A 27801-nucleotide genomic window follows, 5' to 3' on the forward strand; every position below is an offset into this window, starting at 1 on the left:
GCTCTTTCTGCACATTTCACTTTATGTCCGTCTCCTTGTTCTTTATTTCCTCCTTAGCAACCTTACCTCATCATGTTTTTGTCTCTTTCCCCCTCTGTCTTACCTTCCCCTTGAAACATTCTCATTGCTCCCTCTCTCACCCTCTTTCTCTTTCTGTTTGTGGTCAGTCACACATAATCTAGATCCATCCATCTGTTTCTCTTCATTCGTTTTGTCTGGTATGTTTTTGATTAAGATTACATCAGGCTTTGACCTATTAGTGTGCCATGATCCTTTTGAAGTCATTCTGTGGTTACAGGTTAAGCTCAAAGCCACCACTCTTCTTACTCTTTATAATACAGACTGCATTTCAGCATTGGTTCTCAAAACCTTTCAGCCAGGGACCAAAAAAGACTTTTTTTCCCCGAGATCCAGGATCATTAAATCATACGAGAGTTCTTGTCATGTGGACCCACTAACGGAGGGCCTGCGACCCATTTCGGGTCTCAACCCATAATCCAACCTAGCAATCTGTGAACTGGAATATATTCTCCATTTAACCTTATATCCTGTGGATTTTGATTATATTTTGAAGGTAACTTTCCCAACCAGAGAATTTCTGTTCCTTATTAGAGCTGGAGTTGAAAGTTTGAGTCACTTTCTCCACTAAACACAATGCAGACCTCTGCAGACAAAATTATATTTTTTAGGACCCAAGTGAGAAATAAAACCATTAACTTTATACCTCTAATAACTCTGTTATGTATATTTGAAACAAAGAGAGACCTCCACATCACAGCGTGTAGCAGGATATAAATCAGATAGACATCCATGCTTTCGAACTTGAGCACTGATGATATTGCCTCCTCCATCATTTTTGATCAGTTGGCTAATAAACAAAATGTCAATGTTCATTTCCAGATGCTGATCAAGATATCATCTCTGAAACTTAGAAGTTTACTCCCATTTCTTTCCTCTACTTGGATGCATGTAAATGGAGATTGACTGAAATGTTAAACTGTACATCATCATTACTCTTGGGTCATTGCTGGGGTAAGTAGCCAATTGGCCCAGTCGTGACGCTAAACTGACATCTATTGGCCGAGCTGTGGCAGGGTAGGATGTTAAAGTCATTTAGACTCATCAGGCTAAGTGGACACAGTTGACTGAGAGGTCTCGAACCTCCCCACGTCTGGTTGTGGGCAGCTTTCAGTTGCCAGCATTTCTCAATTAGAGCTTTGGATGAGAGGACTTGTGGGTTGCACAGTCTATGTCAGCTTGATTTATGCATATTAATGTATGCCAACGGCCTGGATTCATTTCGCAAATGAACCATACATGTCTGTCTTGTTAACAATCAGTCAATCACGATGGCTGATGTTTGCACCATTATTGTGACTATGTCAAAGTCGAAACACTGACTCACCTTTACAATATCATATATTATGTGTGCCTGTTTAGTCAAAGCTGCACTAATTAAAATGTTTACATGAACAATGGTTTGAATGTGTGTTCTTAAAGGTAAACATAGAAGAAGGTGGTTAGATACCTCAACAATGTAAATACTATTATATGATAGAAAATCATGTTTTGAGGATCAATAGCAGCATCATAAGATCAATACCAAAAGAGAAGGTACAGTCTCCACCCATAAACACACTTATCTGAGGATGCACTGGTCGCTCCCTCTCTACATGAAATAAATATACAGAACGTTGTATACTGTATATTAATAATAGCAGCATGTGTATTTGTTTTTATCTACTTTTATTTTTTTTATTTATGCTATTTAATGATTTAAATTTAAAAGATTTAAACATTTCCACTGCAACAAAAACTGAAGCTCAAGGTTCGCACACCATTTCTATTACATACTTAAGAGTGTTTGACTAGATGTACATGATAGATAGACAACATTCAAACCAACAACTGTTAAAAAAGCACTGATGTGTGTTAGTTTAATTAGCTCAGTACATGAAGTATTCAACTCCTCTCTGTCCTCGTCCACATCCCACTGTACTTCTGCTGATACACTTGCTGTATTGTGAGACCAGAGGTCATTCATGTCCAATCACAAGTTCCAAATGTGAAAGTGACATGATCACAAGCATGTCACATTTTCACGGCAGGACAAAGAAGATGATCATCGAGATCAACGACCTTAAAACTGTTCCACATTTACAAAGGGAGAAGTAAGAAAACGTTCAAATAGACACAATTGAAAAAATGGCTGATAAGAAAGTAGCTGAAGTCCAAAAACAGACACACACTTCCTCATCCTCCTCCTTCTGCCCCTTCCATTCCTCCTCCTATCTCACACCACCCGATTCTGATCACTGTGCAAAATCACCTCCATCCCAGTCAGAGTCGCCGCATCACACAGGTCTCTCTTTGTTTGACTGGCTGAGGTAAATGCAGATACTTTAAGAGGTGAGTGCTTCATATTTAAACAGCGGGATGCCTTTTTTTTTTTTTATCTGGATGAATGTGATGTTCACCCCCCTGTCTCCGTGTGCTGTTCCCCCTTATCTGGTGACATTACACAGCTCGTGTCAGCGGAGATGTTGGCAGGTGCGTTAGTTCTGGGCAGCATCCTGACGGCTTTACCAGGTAAGTGACAATCACAGAAATCCATGAGAAAATTTAATTTACCTCCTCTTGATGTGCAGACGTTAAATAAACAAGTTTTACAAAATGTATCTTCAACACTCAGAGAGATGAGCTGGCAGCCTCTTTAAATATCAAATATTTGTACACTTAATCAGAAAGGTTTTATACCCACTATATAAAACTAGTTATAGCCATAAAAACATGACACACTCATAGGATCCATCGTGCACATCAGGTTCTGCAGCCAGGTGCCCTTGCCTTTACACTCAGGTTATTTATAAGTATTGATTGACTTTTGTGCAAGGTAGTCAGCCAGGCAGGCAGTTAGCAGCACAGGACGACACCACGGCTGCACAACAACACTCATTCTCACTGCTTCAAATTTATGTGACTCAGAGCTGAGCAAAGCTGTGGTTTGACAAGTTTTCCTCCAAGGAGCCACATGGAAGGAAAAATCTGACTTGTGGGCGGTGAAAATTTACACTTCTCTTAGTTTCCGAATGTGCATTCACCAAACTGCATTAGCCGATTTCAAATGGTAGGAAATTTAATTTGGTGCTGTAACAGCCAATAGGACGCTTGTATGTATTTGGAACCCTGAAGTGGTTTTTGTTGAAAACTTTAGAACAAACAGTAAAAAGACCACTGAACGTAATTACACTCCTCATCTGGTCTGGATAGCAGCTTTGTGTAAGTCTTTATAACAAATATTCACTATTCGTGTGCTGTTTTAAAAAATTGCGAATGCATTTTTGGTGTGCTCCATTTGACTGCCTGTGTTTCTTTCTGTTTTGTATTGATAAGTTCCTCCAGATTTACAGCTGTTTTGTGTGTGTGCAGGTATCCAGAGCAGGTGGAGTGTGTCATTTTCTAGGAAGGAGATCTGCGTGTGGGCAGGAACAACTGTTACTCTGCCCTGCCGTTATGACTACCCACCAGGTATGAAAGCAGGACGTGAGCCTTCTCATTTTTACATCTGCTGTTAGATATTGAAACGTTGTTTTTTTTTTTTTTTCTCTGCATGTGCCACAGGCCACAATGTGAAGCGAGTCATGTGGTTCCGTGTGTCTGCAGAGGGACGCAGGGAGTTCACCCACCACACTGACCCGAACCAGATCAGCCTGTCATACCGAGGACGCACACGGTAGAAGAAACACATGATTTCAGAAAGAAAAAAGTTGTGAGAGTGGACATAATTTAGAAATAAATAAGGGTCATTTATTCCTGTTTTCCAGATACATTGGGGGCAGCTATTCTAGCTGTTCAGTCCAAATTCGAGGTGTCAGGTTGAGTGATGTGGGTCAGTACCACTTTAGGTTTGAGACAGACCAACCCCTGGGAAGATGGACCTCCCCTGACACCATCACTCTTGATGTAACAGGTACACTTACACACTCTTAACAGCACTGTTCTGGTCTCACTCACAACCCGTAGAGTGTCGGCACATGTCTGGATATGTGTGCTCTTTTCAGATCTCCAAGTCCAAGTGCATCCAGCCAGGCCCGCCAATATGTTTGGCTTCGGAGAGACTGTGTTTGTAGGCTGCCTAGCCACAGGATGTGCTGCTCCAGGAAGGAGCCTTGCACTGTACAGGTGGCTAAGTGTACATGTAATGCTTATATTGTTGATATATCAATTGATGATATTTGAAAAAGGGGACATTACATGTAAATCCTTACAATGATTTGTGGATATGCAAACAGGGATGGACTAAACCTTGGTTCCTATGAGAAATGGATGATTATCAACCGCTTTGACCAGCACCATGCAGGAGCCTACACTTGTCGACCAATCCCACCTCAGAATGTACATTCCACATCTCTGACCCTAGCTCTGGGACGTGAGTTACTGCTATCACCAAACCATGAGGCAAATCACTGCCCTGATAAATAATAAATGATTCAACATTTGTTTGTTATGTTACACTGTTGAAGTTTTGCTCACCTCCTATTCCCTGTTTCTTCCTCTCGTATCGTTTGTCTCTCTCTTCCCTCTCAAGATGGTCCTCGTTCAACCTCCATAGCAGTCTTTCCTTTAGGGGAAGTGTCCGAGGGGGGGTCTGTCACTCTGACCTGCAGTAGTGATGCAGCTCCACCTGTAGAGAGCTTTGCATGGTTCAAAGGTACAGAGCAGCACGGTCTGCAGGGTGCTGGTTGGTTTAAATACTAGGTAGATATAGGCTGGTTGGTGACAGTTGTCATGGTTGCTGTAGTAGTAACATGAGGTTTGATCATTTTCTCAGAGTCACAGTAACTTTTAAAGAAGACAAATGTGTTTGGAATACGTTGTGCTGTTCGGCATGGGCTGATCTTCACATCTTCTCTCCAGACATGGAGAGTGGCAGCATCCCAGACAGCTTCAGACCTCAGCTCCATCTGTCCCACCTGAAATACACAGACAGAGGAGAGTACTTCTGTGTGGCACGCAACTCACTGGGAACAGACCGCTCCAAACCACTTCTACTCAACATCACTTGTGAGTTTGTTGCACTCTTTCGTGTCTAAGGCACGCCGTCTTTTCCCCGCTTCAGATGCCAGCACAGTTCAAAATTCATGTGTTTAGGAATTTAATTTTAATTATGAAAAACTGCATGATTCATATGTTAGGTCCTGTTGTTTACATCTGTCAGATGTTTGTCTGGGTTAAACTACTTAGGCAACTCTAGTCACAATGAGAAAAGTTCAGTTAACAGGAAGTGATACAAACTGACTTCAGATTTCTGTCAGCCGGGTTTCCACACTTTAATGTTGCTGTTTATAATAAAATATACTAAAATGGCAGGTAAAGAAGAACTCCTCTTTGTCATATATGATAGTTAACTGGTCTAACAAAACAAAGGATTTCTTTATATAATACTATTATACAGTTTTTTAGTTGAATTGAATAAGTAACTGTGTTTCACGCAGCATGATCAGTACACACCAGTACCTGCCTCAATTAACTTAACTGTCACTTAAAGGACAACAAGTCAGCAGTAGTAATAAGGCTCTTGGTTTTGGTCTTTGTCTGTTTAGACTCTCCAAAGAACACACGTGTCCTGGTGAGTCCTCCGGCTAACATCAGGGAAGGCACATATGTGAATCTGAGCTGTGTCAGCCATGCAAACCCTGCTGCCACCAGGTATGGAGAATCAACAAGGAGAGTTTTCAATGTTCAATGTTGGAGTTGAACCAAATTTATCTTCATTATCAGAATCGTCCTGAAATTGATTTAGATTTATTTATCTAATTCCTTATTTATTGTCTTTTCAATCAGACTTTTATTGATAGAAAACTATGACTGGGCAGTATTGATAAATTCATCTATGTATAATTTCTCTGCACTGGTATCTGGAGCCAACACAAAGTCCAGCAATGTGCAATCAAATGATTAGTTATTATAATAATAATACATATATTTTCCCAGTTCTATAAATTACCGTCATCATCATCTTCATTGTCACCATTATCACCTTCCTCCTCTTCGGCAGGTACACTTGGTATCGTATCCTAGGTGACCAGGTGCTCAATAAAGGAACAGTTCAGAATCTGACCTTCCCATCTGTGCGTGCTCACCACGGTGGTCAGTACTACTGCACAGCATCGAACCGACTGGGATACCAAGCCTCACCTGTTGTTACTCTCACTGTACTCTGTAAGGAACAGTTGTGCTGGTTGTGTGTGTGTGTGTGTGTGTGTGTGTGTGTGTGTGTGTGTGTATTTCTCAGTCATACCTCTTCACAGCCTACTTTCTCACCTATTTGTTCTGTTTCTTTTCTGGGATTATTCTTTCACACATCATCCATCAGCGCTTTTAAATGTGCCTTTGTAAAATAATGATTTAATACACCAGAGCTTTACCTTCTGTAGGTCTTGTGTCTTTTTTCTGAATTTTTAGTATTATCAGATAGTGTATTAAAATATCTGCAGCACTGTATAATAGTACTTCTTACTACTACCACTTCCTCATTGCCTCTTTTTGTCTTTCTCTTTCTCCAGATCCTCCTAAGAACACCTCAATTTTAGCTCGTCCCTCCAGCGTGGTGGATGCTGGCCGACCTTTGACTTTGACCTGCATCAGTCAGGCCAACCCAGCAGTGGAGAACTTCACATGGCACCGTTTAGCTGTGGACGGAGGCTCTGTACAATGTTAGTATCCTAAAGATTTGATTTGACTGAAGGTTAACATCACAAAGAATCAATTCTTAACTACACAACCTGCAGATAATGTTTGTAATCAGTAAGATGCGGTGCTCTGTCAGTCTATGTCTGTATCCACCTGTAGTGAGGGCGGCAGTAAGTGGATCTTCTCTCTGTGTCCATCCTGCAGCATGGGGTACAAGGTCTGGTCCTGTCTTCACCTTCTCGGAGGTTGGCCCTGGAGAGAGCGGTCAATACTACTGCGAGGCCAGAAATAGAATCGGAGCACATAGTTCTCCTGTCCTCACTGTGCGAGTTAGAGGTACATAAAAAAGTGCCAGTCGGTGCTCAAGTTAGCATGCTTACATAATAGCTATGGGGTTTTATGTGGGTCATTTAGTAAATTAACCTCATAGACACATTAACAACTGTTTAAACAGGGTTTCTGCTAAATTTAAGTCTATGATGGTCTTATTTTTTCTGATAATTGTTTTCCCGTCATGCATTGTACTGTCATTTTTAAGGGTGCAATGGAAGAGATGAGGTGTCTGTCATAAACTTTGTAAAACAGCCCTGCTCTGTTCTGACAGGATTATATGAGATGATTGAAAAAACAAGGTTTGAAGTGTTCAAATGAGCTTAAAACACAGGAGATGCTTGGATCGGCTTTGGTGTGTTGGAAATGATAAGTGATGAAACCTCCCTGTCACTTTCGCAGCATGAGGTCCCGGCTCTGGTCTTCATTATATATGGTCTCATGATTTCTAACTGTTTTTTCTGTGAGTCATTGTGAGTCATGTAAAGCCCTTCTAACCATGAGGGGAGAGGAGGAGGTGATGAGGTGTTGTGGAAAACTACTATTTGAGTCTAGACAGCTGAAGAAGTAGAGTTAGGTTTGGAAATCAGAACTGGAAACACAAGTCTAGACAGTAAAATGATGCACAGCTCTTTCCCTCTTCCACACTTTCTCTGCTTCTATTTTTGTATCTACTTTTCTCTGTGATGCACTTCTATTTTTACATATCACATGCTGTCTCTCATTCATCCATCACTTCCTTTTATTTCTTCCTGTTGCTAGTCATACTGATAAACTTCATTATCCTTCCACTGACAGGTCGTCTTAAGGTCATTGCGTTAGCATCTGCAGTAGGAGTGTCTGCTGGACTCATCACTCTCACTGTGGCCATCATGATCAGGTGACAGGCAGCACATTGCTAATTATTCACTGCTTCATGGGTCATTTCTGTGGTCTTAAAATAAACCAATTTTCATGGAGCAACACAAAATTATGTTATGTCCACTACACAGATATGGCTAAAAGTCTTGGTCCCTTGACATGACGCTTTTGTCATGCACCTGCACACCTTTGGTTTACTATAGACCAAAACAGCAGAGAAAGCTGTAAAAGCAACATATTGAAACTCATAAGAAGTGGTTTTCAACAAGTTGCCTGCTCTGATAGTTCAAGCAGACAAATGTCTTCAGTTAGGGTTACAGTTAACGTAATCAGTATGTTGGTGTCATCAGTAAATCAGGCTGAACAGGAGAATTGTCTGAGGAGAAAGGAAAAAAAATGCCAAGCAAAGAAAAAATGAGCCTAGATTGAACAGAAGGATCCTTTGAATGGCCAAAAAAGAACCAAGGAAAACAAGGAAGATACAAGGTTAAGGCCTCGAAATCAAGGTGTAACAGTGTCCCACCGCTTAAAATGTCACTGTCTGAATAGACAGGAGAAAAAAGGACATAAATACAACAACATAAAAAACTGCCTGGAGGTGTCATACCCATCAAACCTGAGACAAATTAAGCACTTTTGCTCTAATTAAAGGGTTGTGCTACGAGAAACAGTTCCACAGTTCAGTCAAATTTACAGCCCCATATCTGTTCTCATAGGTGTGAAAGACAGAGGATGCTTTTGTGGAAGGGAGCCAACACTTTAAGCCATTTGTGTAATCTGTATTATTATTATTATTATTATCCTTATTATTATTTTTATTATTATTTTATTGTTGTTGTTGTTGTTGTTGTTGTTGTTGTTGTTGTTATAGCATTAGATCATTGAATATTACCATGATTTTTTGTAGGAGGTCTGTTTTAGGTTTTATTTGAAATAAATTGTGTCTTTACAGTAAAAACATGCACAGAGTAGACATGGAGTCAGTAGAAGTAGCAAACAAGGTACAGTAATCATTTTTATCTTTTCTTATTGTCTTTCCTTGATGTTTCAACATCTTTGGTTTTTGCTTGCCATGTAGCCATCACTTCAGAAATATGCATTTAAAGTTTAAATTACCCAGCAATGCACAAAGCAAAGATTAATCGTCTATGTAAGGCTCTGTTTTTCTCTTTACTTCCTCTCTCTCTCTCTCTCTCTCTCTGTGTGTGACCCAAGCAACCATCAGTGACAGCTGACACTGTGTTCTATGAGTCAGCCCAACAGACCTCATCAGTGAGAAAGGGCAAGATGTCCGACATACCAGTGAGGAGCTCATTACACAACCAGACAGTCTCACGTAGCCATCGAAGAGAATATGATCTATTTTTGATCCACCTTTGTGTGTGTATGTGCAGGAGGAGCCAGACGACTTGAGTGACAGCTCCCACCCCTCCATTGTTCCTCTGACTGATGCTCCACCAGTCTCAAAAGTTGAAACTCGCCGCACAGCCTCCAACCACAACCACATCACTGTCCACTACTCTAAGCTGTCCAGGTAGACTCTGTCTCAACCATATGATGTCATTTGCTGTCTCCACCATCTGTCTGCTCGTAAAGTTGCAACAACACAGCAACAATCTAGTCTTTCTTGTCTTGTAAATTTTGTTTTACAACTACTTTGGTTTCTTCATCTGATCTCTCTCTTGCTCTCTTCTTTATTCCTCTGTCATCACCTTCTCTTTTGTCTGCTTCCTTCTTTCTCATACTACTGCGATCTTCAACACATTGCTCTATTTGTGAGAGGACAATAAATCTCTCATCCCGGTTTTGAAAATAATATCACTGTTTATGACGTAATCTGTGCCAGATGTCCGTATGGACTTATGTGGCTTCTGTTTGTTGTTGGTATTGGTTCAGCACGGATCAGGTGCAGGTTCACAACCTACCACTAGGTGGGGATAGAAAACCAAAGGACTCCTCCAAAGTTGTTTACACTTTACTGCCCCAACCTCACCACTGATGGAGCAGCAGGGAAACTCCTACAGGTACAACACCGCTGCACACTTTAAAACAGAGGTGGCAAGTAGCTCAGTACAGTATCTACTGTAACTATTCTACTTGAATAGAGCATTTCCACATGATGTAGCTTTGTTTTAGTTCCATAACAAGTCACTACAAAACCTTAGTTTCTTTTTAAATTATTATTATTAATTAGTATCAGTTTATCAGTTTTCATGCTATCAAAGATAAGAAATTCCAAATAAGAAGAGTCTCATTGGTGCAACAAACAAAACCAGACAGGAAGAAAGAACCAGATTAAATTAAAGTGCTTTATTTCCAGTAACTTACTCATGCATTTCTGCTTTAGTTAACATTTTCTTGTGTATCTCTACTTCTAGATATATTCCACTATTCTCCGATGTTCGTCTTCAGCTCAACAACACATCAGCCTTCCTCGTGTGAACCAGTCAATTCACATCCACCTACCCAGAAAAGACTGGAAACAAGTAACTTTCTGAACTCTAATGATGCCTTACACTGTTCTCCAGTGGTGTTGCTGCTGATTCGGAGTCCAGCCTGTGCACCCGTTTCATGCCTTTAATCAATTGTATTCAATCATATTTGTCTCTAATATAAATTACATTGCACATTCTAACTACGATAGTAAATAAATACTGTGCCTCATAAACAATATGCAGCATGCGACACATGACTTCCAACACTCAATTCAACAATAATCTACATATGCTTGTTGGGATATTTTTAGTTTAGACAGCTTGGTTACATTAAAGCACATTTTTTATGTATGTATGTAGTTTGTTGCACTAATAGTTATGGCATGAATATATGTTGCAATTCTTGCAGCACTGATGGATTAATAATGAGTTATGTGATGAAACAGTACAAGAGCAGTAATGTTAAAGGGAGACAACGCATGTGTTTGAGTGCATTTCATAAAAAGAGATGATTTTTGATTTTCCTTTAAGAGCAGACAAACACGTTTCAGGCTGTGTGACATGCAGCATTCAGTCAGAGGACTCAACCGAACCTTTTAAGTAAATGTAATTTGTTTTGATATAGAATGATGACATGCTTAATATGTTTAATATGAAATCAATAAAGATCCCTTATCAAACACTGTCAGTTAGGTTGTTGCACATTCATTATTTCATATGTCCAATCAATTACATCTTGAATCGTCTTGATTGTTCTAATTCACTACTGATGTAGATGTTTCAAATCCTCAGTAAAACATGTCATTTCTTTTTACCTTATTCCTCTTCATGTGTGAATGTGAATTACAATGTTTCCTACATGTCTGAGAAACTTCAAAAACCACAGGAGCCATTTTGAACATGCTGCCTAATTGTTGATGTGCACTGCAGACGTGAGGTTGCAAAATGTGGAAGAACAAAGCATCACCGCTACAGTTTGTCAACTTTGTCATGACATTGACTGGCAGCGAAACAACCACATGATTCTACAAACTCTACTTGTATCTTTTCACAACGCAGTCTTGAAACCTGATCAACTTGCCTTAATCTTCTTTTCGCTCTGATTGTCCACCAGCGGTTTGCAGAGCCTGCTGCATCTGTCCACTAACGCCACCCTGTGGACAGGGATAGTTATTGTTGGCCAAAGGCAGATAAGGTCTATTGTAATGCAGTGATCTTAGTGATCACTAATCATTTTGGAGCAAGATACATTATAAGCAATATGTTCTCTACTGATCACACTTGTGTTCCTCATTTCCTGAAACACCCAGGTTGACACTGTAAAAGTGAAGCTCTACCCTCAGCATCCTACTTTGCATGGTAACATATTACCACACACAGCATTGGCTGCAGTGTCTCAATAGGTGGTGAATGACTAATAAATCTAATGTCTCAGACATGCTTTGCCACATCCCTACCACCTTACATGTGTGCATTCAGAAAACGTGTTTTTGGAGACTTTCTAAGTTTACCTAACACACACTCTGATGAGCATGGACGATGAGCGGAAGCAGGAACTTCTGCTTTCCACGCCACAAAATGATCTGAAATGCACAATAAGCAATAAGTCATTGTAGCTTGTAACTTTGACTCGGTGGCAGTTTTTTTACATGTTGCTGTATAAAACCATTATCATCCGGGATTTATCATGAAAAGTTGGATTCTAATGATTCTGGTCATTATAGCAGGTAAGGAATCCCACACTACCTGTGTTTTTTATTTATACTAGCATGAAACGTGCCTGTGATCTTATCAAACTTCAGTTTAGAACTTAGCCTGTGTAGGTGCCCATGTTATTTGCCAATTCCTGTCTCGAGAGCCACGACCATATTAAAATGGTGGTTTCCTTTATTATTTTTTCCTCAGGTGCCTGGAGTAGAGACTGGGGGGTGACCTTCAAAAATCAGTGCACTTTAAAAGGGAAAAAAGTAGTTCTAAAGTGTGAATATGACTATCCCAACGGCCATGAGGTCACTTCAGTGAGCTGGTATAAAGCCCGGCTGATATCTGGCGAAAACTGGCTGACTCCCCTTTTCCAGACTCTCTCCACCCCCAGACTTTAAATATTTAGGCAACTACTGGAGTGACTGCAGTCTGGAGATCAAAGATGTACAACACACCGATGAAGGAGCATACTACTTTAGTTTTAAGACAACATACGACAGATGGAGAAGTACTACAGGGCTTTATTTGTTTGTAAAAGGTAACAACACAATGGGAAAAATACATCAGTAGTACATCAGTCAAAAATTGTAATATTTTTATAAAATAAATCTGTTTGTGTTTCCAAATCAGAGTTGACAGCTCTCGTGCAGCCCAGCACTGCGACAGAGGGAGAAACAGTCAGCCTGACTTGTGTGTCTGGTTGTCCTACACCTGAAATAATTGTGTGGTACAAAGATGGACAACCTGTACTCAAACCTGTCTTCCAGACCAGGAGAGAGGATGCTGGAAGGTATTACTGTGCTGTCCTGGGACAAGAGTCTGTTAGATCTGTCTCTGTGGCTCTGAACGTTCAATGTAAGTACTGTACACAGCTTAAACTAAACTGCTTCTCACAGCAGAAACATCTCCATGAACAGTAACAGTGACTCTAGTAGATATTCTTTAAATTCAGTCCTACAAAGGTGGGTCTAGATGTACAGTTAGATGTACTGCACGTGTTATCCGTGTTTAAAACAACCTTCACCTTCTTTCCATCATCTGTCCTCCCAGTTTTTATTTAGTTTTGATCAGAAGAAGGAACAGTAGAATATAAAACCATTTCAACTTTTGTCACTATGATCCAAGGTCAGTTGTTGACCTCTGTGAACAAACTTTCTAATTTCCTGTAGATTAGATGCTCCCAAGAAAGTCAACTGTAACATTGTGGGGCTTCATCTTTAGGATATGTTTAGCACAACTTTTATTACTGTCCAAAAGGAGAAAAGGAGCTTTATGGACTATTTCTCCGTACAGTTGACTACACATTTATTCAGCGGGACTGGTCTTAAAAGGGGAAATGATTTTGACACATATATCCATCCAGCACGAAATACAAGTATCATGTTTAAGGTCTTGTCTTGGTGAAATCATTAACTTATATCTTCTCAGACATATGCTGTACTACTGTACAACAACAGAGCAGGTTGTGTCTCATTCAGGAATAATCTGTTGGGACTTTTTCTTTCAGACCGTCCAATGAATGTTGCAGTTTCAGTCGATCCACAAAACGTTACTGAGGGCAGCAGTGTGAATCTGACCTGCAGCTGTGAAGCAAACCCTGCAGCAGACAACTACACGTGGTACAAGAGGACAGATTCCCCTGGCTCCAGCTCCCTGCTGCAGGTGGGCTCAGGACAGGTGCTGTCTCTACTCTCTGTGGATCCGTCGCACGCCGGAGTTTACCTCTGCCAGGTCATGAACAGTCTGGGGGAAAACAAATCGACCGAGCTGCTACTGACCATGGAGAAAAAGGAGCCTGGTTTGTGACTTTTACTTTATACTTTTTACAGTGATTGACGAAAACAAAATCACATTTAATAATTAAAAGGCAGAGGTGAATTTTCTACCAACAGTGATCATACAGGTTTATGTGTGTGCGGGTTTTTCTCTTCAGGAATTCAGCCTTTACCAGTCTTGGCTGGAGTTGGAGTCCTTCTTGTGACACTTGTGGTTGCTGTATTCTTCTTCTTCTGGTGAGTCAGTGACTGATGGAGAAAGCGGGTGTGACTGAATAGCACTTCTGTTTGCATATTTGAGTCACTGCTGCTTCTTTTTTTTTTTTTTTGCATATGTTGTGAAGCTGTTTATGATGTGTTTAATGAAGCGTTGCCATGGCTGCATGTATGTCCTCTTTTAAAAAGCTCATTTTCATACATTACTTTGTAAAACTTTTTTCATCCGTGTTTACATGTTGAAAGGAGACTTGTGCTAAGGCTGGATTTAATGCTTCATTAGTATCTGTTTAAAAGTCTGTTATATACAGATTTCTGAAGTGACTGTGATTGCAAATAGACGTAGGACTGTGAGTTGTGATGGATTAAAGCACTAACAGTATATCTTTAATACAGTAAATAAGATGATCAGTAAACAATAGTTTTCCAGGATTGAGTAACAAGAAACCCTCTGTATAAGGGAAGGAACATTAAGTGACTTTTTTTTGTAATCTCCTGTTGGTAGGAGGAAACGGCAGCTCCGTGCAGAGGAAAAAGTGAGTAACTCCAGTAAAGGTCATTAGATAACTCATTACTCTCTCCGAAAGGATTTGGCGGGATATATGAACTTCCCACTTTAGACAAAAAAGATAAATAACTAACCAAAATGTTACAAATGATAAAAAGCCAAATTAGACATTTTAATGGAAGTACAAATATCCTCATCTGACTTTTCTTATTTCCTGTCCAGCAGCCTGTGTTTGACTTCAGGCTCAGTGTGAGAGGTTCAAGTTCTTCAGCTTTTGACCATCAATCTGACAGTGTTTATGCCAACGTCCATATGTTAGAATCTTCTCCTCTAGCGGTTACTAACGCCCAGGACCTTACATCTGCCTCACAGAGTAACCTAAACCACAACCATGATGTAAACATTCTGTTTCAAAATATTAGGTATATGCTGTACATATACAGTCACAAATTGCAGATGTCAGCAGATTTTGACTGAATTCCCTCTTTTGTTTCAGGTCTGCACTTCTCCTGTAGATGAAGTTCACTATTCAACAGTGACCATTAAACCCAGAAACCCCAGTCTCCCACATCACATAAACAACAGCAGAACTCCACAGAACACCTGGTAAGTTTACCGTTTACCAAGTGTGACAGCATTTTAACTCTGAGTCAAGTAAAGTCCACTGCACTGCACTGTAACTTCACAGTTTTATAATACAAACATCACAGGAAAGGTTTTAAAAAGTACATCACATTAGCCTGCAATGATAAAAACCGAAGATTCACATTGTTTATAATCAGAGCTACTGTACAGACACCATTTTGTGTGAAAAATGTCCTCCAAGTACTTTTCACTGATAGTATTAATATATTTAATCCTTCAACATTTAACCTACTCGGTTTCAATGAGTAATATCAGAATCAATCATAAAAACCCAACATGTAACACAGTATTACATATATGGTTACAATTATAAAATATTTATTATTATGAATTATTAATACCATCATTTTCTCTATAGGTCAGTGGGAGACAATAGCAACACTGTGATCTACGCTACTGTGGCTAAATCAAATGAGTCTGATTGAGACTTTTCACTCTTTAATAACAGCATTGTAATCATCATGAGACATATCATGTCTTTCTATTGACAGTGTGTGTGCCAGTGGGTTCATTGAGGTGTTAGTGTCTGTGCAGTAGTCTTGAAAAAAAGTGTTTATTATACTTTGTATTCTATTTATTTAGCTTCTATTTTATGCTGTCCAGTAATACTAGTTGAATACAAAAGCAGATATTTCATTTGGCAAGTAATTGTTTTTTAAAAATCTGTACTTAGCTGGTTTCTGTCTTTCTTTCATTCTGTAGTGTCTTAGGTACTGTTGTTTTGTTTTGTTGTTTGAACTGTATTCTGACATTATATTACAAAGACTGTGTCCGTTTATTTTTATAATTAAAACTTTATTTCAATAAAATACTCAATGAATGCTTTTACATTTTACAATTTGTATTTTTATGTACACTGTGTTAAGCATTTCCATAAATCATTCAGTTTTAAAGTCATCTCTGAGTCTGACTTCAAATTACTTTACACTGTGAATCAAAAGCTAAAAATCTGTGCTGGAAAGTGTTAAAATTTGATTTTATAAGAAGATGATTTATATTGTTATTGCACTTGGCTTTAAAATGTGTGGATAATTCAGACATATATAACATATCTCACATAACATAACACCTACATAAAACACATAAACTAATATTTACAAAACAAGAACAAAATACTGATTTGAATATGAGAGTTATCTTCATCTGTCCATGTCCATCATAAACATGGATTAGACAAGATAGACAAAGATAATTATCCATTAAAACAAGTCATGTATCAAACAGGTTAAGATTTAATTACTGTGCAAAATGGGATCTCTGCTGTGTAAAAAGTTAGAAGTACTTATGTACACATTTTAAATGTAATTAAGCAATTATGTGTCTTAAATTTCCCTTTTACTCTTTTATTCACCTTTGCAATGTCCTCACAACTTCAGCAGGTCTTTGTTTAAGATTTTAAAACTTAATCTGCAAAGATACAGTATATCTATAACGGAGTAATATACTGGCATACATTTCCTGGAAAAAGGAATGAATGGGAAACAAGGTGATACAAGGGGAACATTACATCATTTCATTAGTTGTAACACTCCTCATTGACATCTATAGTGTCTGACCATATTGTCATTCAACAGTTGAAAAAGTATAATTGTACTGTGGGTGCTGAAATTTCATGTCCGAGCCATTTTGTGAACTCCCGGTGAGTTGTGATAGTTCTGGAAAGAGAGAACAGTAGACTTTTATATTTAAGAAGAAATTACAGATGTATCTGACTTTAGATTTACAAGCATTGCAAAACATTTCTGTAAAATAATAATTTCATGACTCCAATCTTATTAAAACATTTAGAAAAAAAAAGGAAAATACATAATAGCGTAATAGTAACAATAAAACAATAAACAACTCGGTAGGTGAGACACAGCAGACAACAAATTGCATGAGTTCATGAGAGTCAACAACTTTTTGTTGCCCTTTATGTCTTGTTGATCTAATGATTCTGCTTTGTATACAATAAATAAATATGACTGTATGTAGAAATCTGGGACATGTCCATAAACTGGTAGTGAGTGGTTTATAGCTGACCTAATTGTCCCACTAAAGAGTTATTATAATTGTAGGTCACTGTTGTGTTCTGTAGGTCAACACAACCTGTAGCAGTATTTCAATGAAAAACACAATAAAAACAAATGATTTATTAAGTCTCTTACCCTCATAGCAGAAGATATCCAGGGTAGAAACCGCGACACTTTGGTGTAGACGCCAGGTTTCTTGGCCATAGCACAGCCTGTTCCCCAGCTTACCACCCCCAGGAGACGATACCGACTGGTCTTAGACAGGCAGTCATCTGACACAAAAGGACCACCGCTGTCCCCCTGAAACCACACAAACAGTTTACACACACATTTGAAATGCCCATTTCAGTAACTGAAGTAAGTAGGACAAACAGTATCATTTATGTACATCCAGTAACGTGTTTATATCTATTGGTCATGCATTCTATTTTGATGATTTGATTCACTGAGTGTGAGTCAAATTGTGCCATGTGCCAACAGCAGAAAATACACTCTTGAGATTTGCTTATATAGGCGAAAATCCAGTTCTCTAATTAGAAACCAAAAAAGCATGCTTTTATGCAGCAGAATGCATAAACGTAGACAGACAGACTCTGACCTGACAGGCATCCGTGCCTCCCTTCTCATAACCAGCACAGAACATGCTGGTGGTGATCTGATTATCATAATAATCAGGAGCATTACAGACAGCATCACTAATGATGGGGACATTTGCTTCCTGGAGAACATCTGCCAGATGACCTGTGAGTAAGAAATTGACAGTACACTGATGATTTTCTTCTACACAGGTAATGTACCACCACCACCACCATCAAGAAAACAAAGATAAATCTTTATTGTCATTGCACAGTCACACTTAGCACAACAGTACAACAAAATTGTGAAAAAAAAAACTGTTAAGTGGTGTACATAATGTTGCCTAACAAGTAATTGTCTGCAGTTCATCACAGTTCAGCTGTAAATCAAATGTCAACTCACCGTAGTATCCTACATTTCCCCAGCCTGTTACTGTTCCCATCTGTCCGTCTATCAGCCTTTGACCATATGCTGGCAGGCAAATAGGCTGAATGTATTCTGCGCAAAAACATATGTGTGTGTTCAGAAATAAGCAAACTCATGTTTATAATAGTACTTCATTCAAATGCACATAGTCATTGCAGAAATGATCAAATATATTAGAAACCACTTTGACATGTGAAAACAGGGAGACAAGATACGGGGAATAAAATGCCTATAAGCTGTGAAACAAACACATACTGTATATACAAAACCATACACATGATAAATCATCCATGTTTTTATTCTTGTAAAATGACAACTAAGGTCATGAACAGACTTTAGTGAGATGAACTGAGATGGCATGAACAAGGACTGAAATGTGAGTGCAACAGGTACCACCTTAATGTAGAAGAACAAAAAATGTTATATAGTTAAAATATAAAAGAACATTCAATCTCCCATTATATTACCAGATTATGGGATTCTGAGGATTGCATTAAAATTGTGCACTGTGGAAAGAGCCACTTAAACTTCATACTGTGCTATTATAATAGCTAATCTGTTTTTCTGAATGGCAAACACTAGATGTCAGACATGACCTACTAAAACGTTTCTATCGTTTCTACTCCAAGTTCCTTTTACTGCATAGAATGGGGTGAATCACACTTTTATTTCTTCTCTGCAGATTATAGGCCTCACTAATAGTCAATAGAGGAGAGTTGAGTCACGTAAGAAGTATTTTAGCCCTCATATTATTAGAGTGGGGGTTATCAAAGGAGTCGAGGGATACCAGGACAGAAAGAGGGAATGAGAGCCAAGAGGGGCTGGAGGTTACATCCTGCTCAGTGCTGATCAAATTAGGTTGGATAAAAGACCTTTTGTCCTGTTTGGTCTAATCTAAGAAACAGGAAACCCAGCAGCATCTCTGTGTCTCACTAGTTTTCTCTCTATGACTTTGCCATTGGCCTTGTCGCTAATCATCACAGCTCAAACACACAGGTGTGTGTGAATGAGTGCGAGATGGCATGCGTACCCTGTGTGTCATTGTGTGTCCTACCATTGAAAGTGAGTGGCTGGGAGAGGGCCAGAACAGCAATGTCCCTGCTGTTGTCATCAATATTAGCATCTACAAATGGCAGGTAGCTGCTGTGATAAACAATAGTCTTGACCTCCACCACGTTGGCGTTGACTGGTTTATTATAAATGGAGCCCAGCAGCACACGCCAGCGATTAACAAAGCGGTACCGTCTAGCATAGTAAGAGAGAAATACAAAGACAAAACAATGTCTCACACAAGAGTTTTCTATTCAAAGATGAGTTACTAACATAAATACAAACTTCAAATTAAACACTGATGAAAATCTGATTATGTTAACCCAATAAAAAATGTACAAACTGAAACTATGTTTAACAATAATACATGCATTTCAAGCTACTGTTTAAGTATAAAATCAAGTTCTTTCTCTTACTCAGGGAAGCAGTGAGCTGCAGACACAATCCATCTGTTTGAGATGATGGATCCTCCACACTGATGAACTCCATCATACTGCAAGCTGACCTGCCATGGCCAGCTGCCCTGCCTCGCATCCACTCCACCAACTATACGGTCGGCTGCAAAGCTACGCCTGCCACAATCTGCCGAGGAGCAAGAGGACAGAGAGGACAACAAAGAGGGAGGAAAAAAACATCTAAGATTTGAGGAATTAAGTATTCAAGAATGAGATATATAAATAACTATATAATACTGAGTATAAACAGATAAGATGAGATGCAGATAAAAAGAAATAGTATGTGTGGGAAATGATGAGTTAGTAAGGTAACTGTGTTTAAAATGTGCCAGTGTGTCAGTCAGCTAGTTTAGATCTGAGCTCACATCTTACCTTGGCACAACAGTGTGAGAACCTCCCTGCTCTCACAGTCACTGGAACAGAGACAGACAGAGTTAGTAACAGTGTGACAGAGACAAGAAAAATTTTAAGTCCAAGTTCCTGTTCATGTGAGCAGACAACTGAAAGAAACAGCATGAAGGGCAACAGAGAGGACACTGTAGGTTAGACTGCTGTGGGACAGCTACAAGATCAAACAGACAGGTATTTGTTACCATGGGAACAATGAGTCTTTGATTTTCTTGCCATGGCTGAGCTCTTCCTGTCTGACACAGAAGAACTCTCCACCGTCTCCACTGGCATCTGGCACTGATGTGACTGAGTAATTCACCACACTGAAACACACACACACACACATTATATTACTTCTATATAACACAATTTATGACAACACTGAGACATAATTGCAAAAATCTCTCACCTGACGAAGCCCACTTCTTCACAGCTAATGCTAGCAAGCAGTTCGTTGGCTGGAGAGGAACACACCTGGCGCCACCTCCTCTGGGTGGAGTCAAATACTCGGAGATGCTGATCAGCAGAATTTACCTGAACTACAACGAAACAATTGTGGTTTATTTTTAAAACAAGTTTGATAAACATACATACTATTTTGCATCATTTACACTCAAGTGTTACTTTCTTCTCTTATCTAACTGTAAATGTGTCTTTTGCAGACCAGTATATTTTCTGGGAATTGTTACCTAGGAAATTAAAGTTTTTTTGTCTGCCAACATCATTGACATCAGTAAAAGATATAAACTCCGCCAGCCTTAATCACAGCAGATTTGTCATTACTGGAGGCATAATTATTTTAGGAATGATCAGCATCTCCTCTCCCAGGTACTCACCATCATACAGCCCCGTGTCTTCTTCCATTGTGCAATATGTAACTGCAGAAGGATAATAAAAACAACAGCCATTTGTTCAGAAAGTGTTATCTATAATAGAACTCATTTAATCATTTTGACAGTGAATACTACAAAATATGAACACTTCAATCCAAATTGATCGTGGTTGTTAGATGTTTGACCAAAATTGTACGTGTATATGGTCTGACCTACGGCCCAGACAGCTGCTCCAATGGCTCCCAAGGTCATAAGCGTTACACACATGCCAATCACTCGGCAGGGGGTCAACACACAGGTCAGAGAGATTCCCCTGCTCCCTGCAGACAGACACATACTTGAGTCCACATCGACTTGTTTTACAGTATAAATATATTCATAGAGACACACACAATTGCGCACAGGCCAGTACACATAAAACAGCAGCATTCAAGCCTTTTCCATTACATAACACAAAGGTATCTGAAGAGAGTAAATATTACAGTGGTGAACTGAAGTTAACCGTTGCCGCTGACATTGCTATATACATATATTCGACAAAATCATACATGCCAAAAGTACAGGCTGCTAGTATTTGGGCTGTTTGTTTGTAAGCCATCCTACAACAAACATCAGCAAAATAACTTGTTTCAGCTCGTAATCCCAGTGAGAAGGGGCATGCAGCACATTTACTGGCACAGTCTGAAAAGTACAAATGACACTGACTAGATCAATAGTCTAAAGTTTATCATTTCTCCACAAAGCAAGAGCAAACTCTTGAACTAGCATATGTCATGTCTGTTCCGTGTGCACATAGTGTTTGTGTGTGTTTGTGTGTGCATGTGTGCACCTGCACACCAGTGTTATTCTCAGTGTGTCCCTTTCTGCCCCTGTTATCCTTTGCTCTGAGCAGAGTTTGTCAACTTGATCCACAGCTTAAAAGTAAAACACATTTTTCATTGCAGACATGGAATGAAAAACATGCATACAACCATTAACGTTCATAACTAAGACTGGAGTGTGGCATTTCCAGGGTCCCAGGTATTATGCATGTTGACAGTACACAACCAGAACAGGATTTTTAGTTTCACCTCGTTTCCATCTCTAATGAATGTGGTTTAACAAGTTCTCCTGTCTTATTCTCCTTTTTTAAGACATGTGACTTACTGTAGGCATTTCTATATTATCTGGGAGAGAAGTTCATATGTAAAGCATTGGCTGGATGAGTGGAGCATGAGGTTACTGAACATACAAAAATCATCTGGCACATCCCTTATCACTAAGAACAGCTCAACTCATCAGCTCAGCTCAGAAAAATAACAGGAAATCATCCTTGTTTCATGGTAAGTTTGGTTTGGCTTTCTAGTAGGAAAAGCTATATTATTAGCTATTAGCATAGTTAATAATATTAAGGGTGACTTGTTATATTCAAGTATCCCACAAAGCAGTGAGACTGTGAGTCAGAAAAACACTGACTGACTGAAGCAACCAAGTGGAATTCAGTCATCATTCATTTAACTGTACAAAGACCTGTGGTTTTTCGAATGTGACACAAAAAACAACTACTGTATCCAAAAGCTCTTCATACATATCATTATGTTCATTATGTTGGTCTGCTGTGAAAAGGCCTTTTAACGTTTTTGTGGACATGAGAATTCATTTTAAAGTAGATCCAAGTATCTTTAATTGCTGAACCTGGAGATGTGTAAAACATTAATGTAATGTAGCAAGAGACAGCCAGCCTGTCATAGTGGTATTTTCCAGTGTGTCAGGAAATGAGAGGCGATCCTACATATGAGTATTCCCTTCTGAACATAGAAAACACCTCACATGCCAAGTTTCCAACTTCTCTTTATCTTCTATTAACATTTTGCCTCTCATGTTTCTGTTTCTCTCTTTTTCTATGGACAAAACGTTGTAACACAGGCTGCAGATGTTTTTATTTTGACATGTAAGGGAGCCACTGTGATTCTGCCAGTCTTGAATTAAAGCAAGAACAATCCTGCACTGTTACCACACTTAAAGCCAGTTTCTTTGGCGTGTCTTGATCTGTGGAAGTAAACAATTTATAGACTGACAAGGAACCAGTGTGTGGTGTTTACAGAATTACTTGAAATGTTTGGTGTGTGGCTGAATTCCTTTGTTGTTGTCAAGAAACATGATAGCAGTGTAGGCCTACTGCTCCAGTGACCTTAACCTTTTCTGCTATCTCCTCACATCTTCTCCCTGTCTTCACAGCACAATTCTCTCTGTGGAAAACTCTACTTTGGATTTTTCCAGAACGCTCCCTGCCTTTTTTTTTTTTTTTTTTGCATCCCTGTATACTCGTGTCTCTCCTTCCTCTTTCCCTTCTTTGTGCCTCATGTCTCCTCCTCCATCCTTCGTGTACCTGCCCTCTTTTTCCCTCACTCGTCCTCAGGCTTCACCTCCAAATATCAAGTTATGTAGGTATGATAATGCTGTTACTGCTTCTTGAGTTGTAAATGCAATTAATAATCCAGCTAGACACAAAATTCAAGCAGAGAAAAGACAAAAAGCAACATCTGATGACTGTCAGACATCCACTGGACGTTGTATCAGAGGCACAACCCGGACATGCATTCATTCTCTCAGATAATGTTTCAGGAACTATCCTCCACCTCAGCTTTAGCACCTACCAAGGTTCTGTCCACCCCCTTGTTCCCACACTCCTTTCTTCCTCCCCCTTTCCTGCTCTGTATCCACCCACCACACAGGAGCCTTACCAATTACACAGGCGGATAGAACAAGTACTCTATTGTGTCCATTTCTCCCTAAGATCACCTTCTCCTGTGTGTGAATCTGTGTGCATGTGTTATGAGGCTGGGGTTCCTCTGAAATAGGAAAATTGTGCGCTGAAATATGCACTGCAATAGTAAAAGTTGGTAGACAGTTGTTTTATATATGTTATACATATTGTATTAATAATACTAATATAATTATAGACATGCAATAATAAATACCATAATAATAACTAATAGTCATGTTTAAAGATTCAAAAAGACTTGTACAATTATTTAGTTTATAGTAAAGTAACTAATTTGAAAACAGATATCATTTCTATTTTCATATAAAAGAGAGCTGACAGGCAACTACAATTTAAGCAATAACCCACAGTGGGTGTTGTGTTGTATTACAAATGTTGATGAACACTATAGTCTGAATTAGATGTTATGTTTGCCAAAACAGGCAATTTCAGTACAAAAGTTTCTTTTAGACACTGTGTTACTGAACAACAACTATAGCCAAGATTAATTTATATGCTGACATTTTAAACAGTGTTAGAATGCATCGCTGTGGCATATTTCACAATGCAGTCAGCATTTAGCGCTGCCACTCTGTGTGACTAAATAGTTTACTGCCATGGTTTGGCCACTGGGGTAAATAAGGCTTCCATGAGAGGCAGGAATGAATCATTACTTCCAGTACATGTATGTGACCCATCCACACAGGCATTCAGAGTAATTTGGATTATTTGTATCCTCATCCATGAGTCACATGACCACCCAGAGGCAGCAGAGTGGAAAAAGTTTACCGTGTCATTACTCTTTCTGAAAGATGTTTGGGAGGGATCCCCTTAGCTTTGCACGAATTACTCCCTCCCACTGTAGTACTTCTCTGTTGGGTGAAAAGAAGCAGCTGTGCACCAGATGAGACATGTGGCAGTACACTTTGCTTTTTTTATACGCTAGGCTGATGTTTATTAGGCCTCCTGACCCACTCACTGCATAGCAAGCATGTCCTGTATTACCATTTTCCTCTTGCAGTGATATTAAGACTTTGACAGTAGTCTTAAAAATGAATGTCAAATCAAAAAGACCACATTTTATGCATCTAGGCGTGGCAAGGGTGGGATGAGACAGAAATAACAGTACAGAAGCATAAGGAGACCACACACACAAAGATGAGACACACAACAGAAGCTATGACTCACACTTTAGGTGGTTGTCATGGAGGAAGAGTAAAAATAAACGCAATCAAACTGTATAGTAATTATTGGGCTAATTAGGAAAATATTATTGTGTGTGAGTGTACATATTTGTGTTTTTCTACTTGCCATACCTGAATAGTTTATATGCATGTCACACCAAGGTAAATATAGCATATTTCTGAAAATAATCTCCCACCTAAGCTTAGCGCAGACGTACACAAAACAAGTCACGCCATATGTGCCACTCCTTGACTGTGCTTCTCCTGTAATTGCACACACCAAAGGTTCTACTCCACCACATCTGGGTGGACTCTCTTCAGTCAGGCACCGAAAACCAAGAGGAAAGTAAGGTACGGCACACGAAGGACAGAGTGACCAAGAAGACCTCGCAACACAAACTGTGGAGATGGCATCAGTTGCCAGCAAGAGACTTTCTCAATTTGTTCCTCTAATGTAAGGTAGGTTCCTTTACGTGCTTTACTGTATGGATCATATGTATAAAATGTAAGTGGTCAGCATATTTTTGTGTGCACCAACGGGCAGCATTTCACAGTTCATACTGACTGTTTTCTAAATGGAGCAAGAAATCTTATCTATCCTTACAGATATATCCCTATAAAGGCTAACAGAGTAAAGTCCTTAGGAGCCATAAAGTTTGGCCAATACATATACTCCAACACTGTGACACTACAGCTAATGCAGAGTAACAGTTGGACAGATGTAGATTGTCTTCTTTACTTTTTCTTTTATATGTACTGACGTTGAGTGGTGTGTTGCAGAACTTCATACTACCTGTGATATGGTTACAGAGAGTTGTTTATGCTTGACAGGAGAGTGTGTTGTAAATGATTATGTATGCAGGAAGTACAATGTGTTACTGTGTAATTTGGAGGTTATTTGTTGGTTCTATTTAGGTTAACACTTTAACTCTTTGGATTAAAAAATATTACAACAAGTCCAAGTAAATGTTTTCCAAGCTGACAGTCAAACCTCACAAATAAATCTAGTGAACATCAGACAGACAGCCAACCAGCTTTGAACAAGTGTGTTAATGGTTAACTGTCGAGTGGACTCATGTCTGGTCCCAAAAGCACAGAGCAGGCAGAACAAGGTGTAGCATGACCAGCACAGTTTCGATCCGTGCATGTGTGTGTGAGCGCAGGGAGGTGTGGGGGGGGCGAAAGAGAGCAACAGAAGAACAACAGTGCATGTAAAGTGTGCACTCACCCATCTTCCCCTCTGTTACAACTTTCTCAGCATACATCTGTATACAGTGGGAAGCAGAGTGCACGTGTATTTGATGAGCTGTCTCCTTCCTTCTCTCCTTGATTCATCTACAGTAGGTCGCCACCAGTCCCTTTATAACCTGGTATAATGACAATAAAATAATAGTGAGGGACACACACCATATTATATTTCATGTTTATATCTTTTAAAACCTGGATAGACAGAAATGCAGCCTAAAAAATAAGCAGGAATTTAAGAACATGTATTGTAATATTCCAAACTTAGTGTACAACTATACTACTGCATTAAATTAGTAAGTTAATAATATATGTTATATTTTTAATTAATAAAGCTCTTTCGTGTTTGTTGTTTTCACTTTGTGTTCAAACACACACAAGGACCCACCCCGTAGAGGACCCACCCTGGATTTAGACAGAAGGATCCATTAACAGGTTTATTATTATATATATATTTGTATTAAAGCACCTGTGCTTTGCATCTTAATTCCATGCAAACTACTCATGTCACTACGGATAAGGGGATGTTGGGTTAATTAACCATCAGCAAAGGTTAAACCAGTCACAGGACTTCTCACAGGTAGCTGAGTTCAGCTGTGTCTTTACCTTATGGCTACTTGTTTTAAAAGGGTAGATCTCCTAGTCTATTGCGTATATTATCAATATATTAATATACTTTTAGATATATTAATTGCGGGCATAACATTAGAAAAGACCAGTGCTACTGGATTTGGGTCACTTCAGTATTAGCTTTTGTCAGACCAGCACCCTCCTAAGAGACTTTGGGACAGATTGGGTTCAACAGAAAGAACACAAATGATAAAATAAAACGCTGATTAAAAAAGAGTGACACACGTGGCCTACTTATTACAAACAAACAGTATACCAGCCACTTGTTTTCTAAGTTCAGATCATGTCCTGAAACACTATGTAAGGTAACCACACTTATAATATATGAACATATTAGCCGAACAGGGCTCACATACTCTCCCAGAGAGCGACTCACCTGTCTTTTCTTGAAGCAGGTGTAACCCCAGCCTTCTCCTTTAGTAAAAATATTATCAATTTTATTTCTCTTAACCTGCTTTAAAAAGAAAGAAATACTAATGACACCCTTTGCCTCGGAGACAGACGACAACACACGCCACCACAGATAAATCCCAGTTTTCAGTAGATCCCTTTGTGCTCTCTTCACAGGTTACTGACCCCGGAGACGCAAGAAAAAACAAGCTAGGACGAGCGTCTGTGTCAACCGAAGCCACCTGCAGACAAGACAGAAACATTTGGAAGACTGGACGAGGTGAAACTAAGTTATTGAAACTTTTCTCCGTGGTCCGTCGGTTCTGCGTGGACCCGAGGGGGGCGCTCGTGACGTCACGTGACGTCACTGAGAGGGCTAACAGAGGGGCCGTCTGAGGCAGCGCACCTGCACAGGTGGACCCCGCGGCCGACAGCCCTGTATTATCATAATAATACAGAGTCTACAACAGCAAGGCTTAAAGGGAACTGATTGAAGGATGAGAGCTGATTATTTTGAGCAAGTGTGATGCCTCATATAAACAGTCAGTGCACCCAAACCACCACCTACCGTCCGCACACTCTGTTGACCCTGAGGTCCCTTTGCTGACACGAAAGCCCCGTCATCACCTCAGCCCGTGACAGAGACAATAAGGGGAAGTAAAGCAGCCTGCCCTACGAATGAAAAGGAGAAGTCACTGAC

The 27801-nt window shown here is 39.5% G+C and overlaps 3 protein-coding genes across 5 annotated transcripts; 2 read left to right on the forward strand and 1 right to left on the reverse strand.

The window, feature by feature from the left end:
- Positions 1 to 2339: 2339 nt before the first annotated feature.
- On the forward strand, positions 2340 to 10950 carry si:dkey-33i11.1 (B-cell receptor CD22). The gene is made up of 19 exons (XM_026372629.1): positions 2340 to 2409; positions 2526 to 2589; positions 3430 to 3528; positions 3622 to 3733; positions 3825 to 3970; positions 4062 to 4182; positions 4293 to 4429; positions 4589 to 4711; positions 4918 to 5064; positions 5604 to 5709; positions 6059 to 6222; positions 6567 to 6716; positions 6898 to 7029; positions 7822 to 7903; positions 8837 to 8885; positions 9100 to 9186; positions 9279 to 9418; positions 9781 to 9908; positions 10263 to 10950. The coding sequence occupies exons 2-18, from the start codon at positions 2541 to 2543 to the stop codon at positions 9881 to 9883; spliced, it is 1947 nt and encodes a 648-aa protein (XP_026228414.1). The 5' UTR covers positions 2340 to 2409; positions 2526 to 2540; the 3' UTR covers positions 9884 to 9908; positions 10263 to 10950.
- Positions 10951 to 11916: 966 nt separating this feature from the next.
- LOC113170074 (CXADR-like membrane protein) lies at positions 11917 to 15662 on the forward strand. Of its 3 annotated transcripts, none has more exons than XR_003299616.1 (9): positions 11917 to 12046; positions 12225 to 12561; positions 12654 to 12878; positions 13531 to 13821; positions 13957 to 14035; positions 14520 to 14550; positions 14745 to 14944; positions 15019 to 15128; positions 15526 to 15662. XR_003299616.1 is itself a non-coding variant. In XM_026371968.1 (9 exons), the coding sequence occupies exons 4-9, from the start codon at positions 13539 to 13541 to the stop codon at positions 15590 to 15592; spliced, it is 744 nt and encodes a 247-aa protein (XP_026227753.1). In that variant the 5' UTR covers positions 11917 to 12046; positions 12225 to 12561; positions 12654 to 12878; positions 13531 to 13538; the 3' UTR covers positions 15593 to 15662. The 3 variants fall into 3 exon arrangements, 2 of the variants coding, with proteins under 2 accessions (XP_026227753.1, XP_026227754.1); XM_026371968.1 differs by having other exon boundaries at positions 14745 to 14918; XM_026371969.1 differs by having other exon boundaries at positions 14748 to 14918.
- On the reverse strand, positions 15589 to 27283 carry hpn (hepsin). The gene is made up of 13 exons (XM_026371966.1): positions 27088 to 27283; positions 26065 to 26203; positions 21122 to 21229; positions 20913 to 20954; positions 20486 to 20615; positions 20280 to 20399; positions 20059 to 20099; positions 19648 to 19813; positions 19236 to 19426; positions 18158 to 18253; positions 17778 to 17920; positions 17315 to 17479; positions 15589 to 16822 (listed from the first exon to the last, which is right to left on the reverse strand). Exons 2-13 carry the CDS (start codon positions 26099 to 26101, stop codon positions 16778 to 16780), a joined length of 1284 nt encoding a protein of 427 aa, XP_026227751.1. The 5' UTR covers positions 26102 to 26203; positions 27088 to 27283; the 3' UTR covers positions 15589 to 16777.
- Between the last annotated feature and the right edge of the window lie 518 nt (positions 27284 to 27801).

The sequence above is a fragment of the Anabas testudineus genome, chromosome 16, assembly GCF_900324465.2.
Source record: "Anabas testudineus chromosome 16, fAnaTes1.2, whole genome shotgun sequence".
NCBI classification, from domain to species: Eukaryota; Metazoa; Chordata; class Actinopteri; order Anabantiformes; family Anabantidae; genus Anabas; species Anabas testudineus.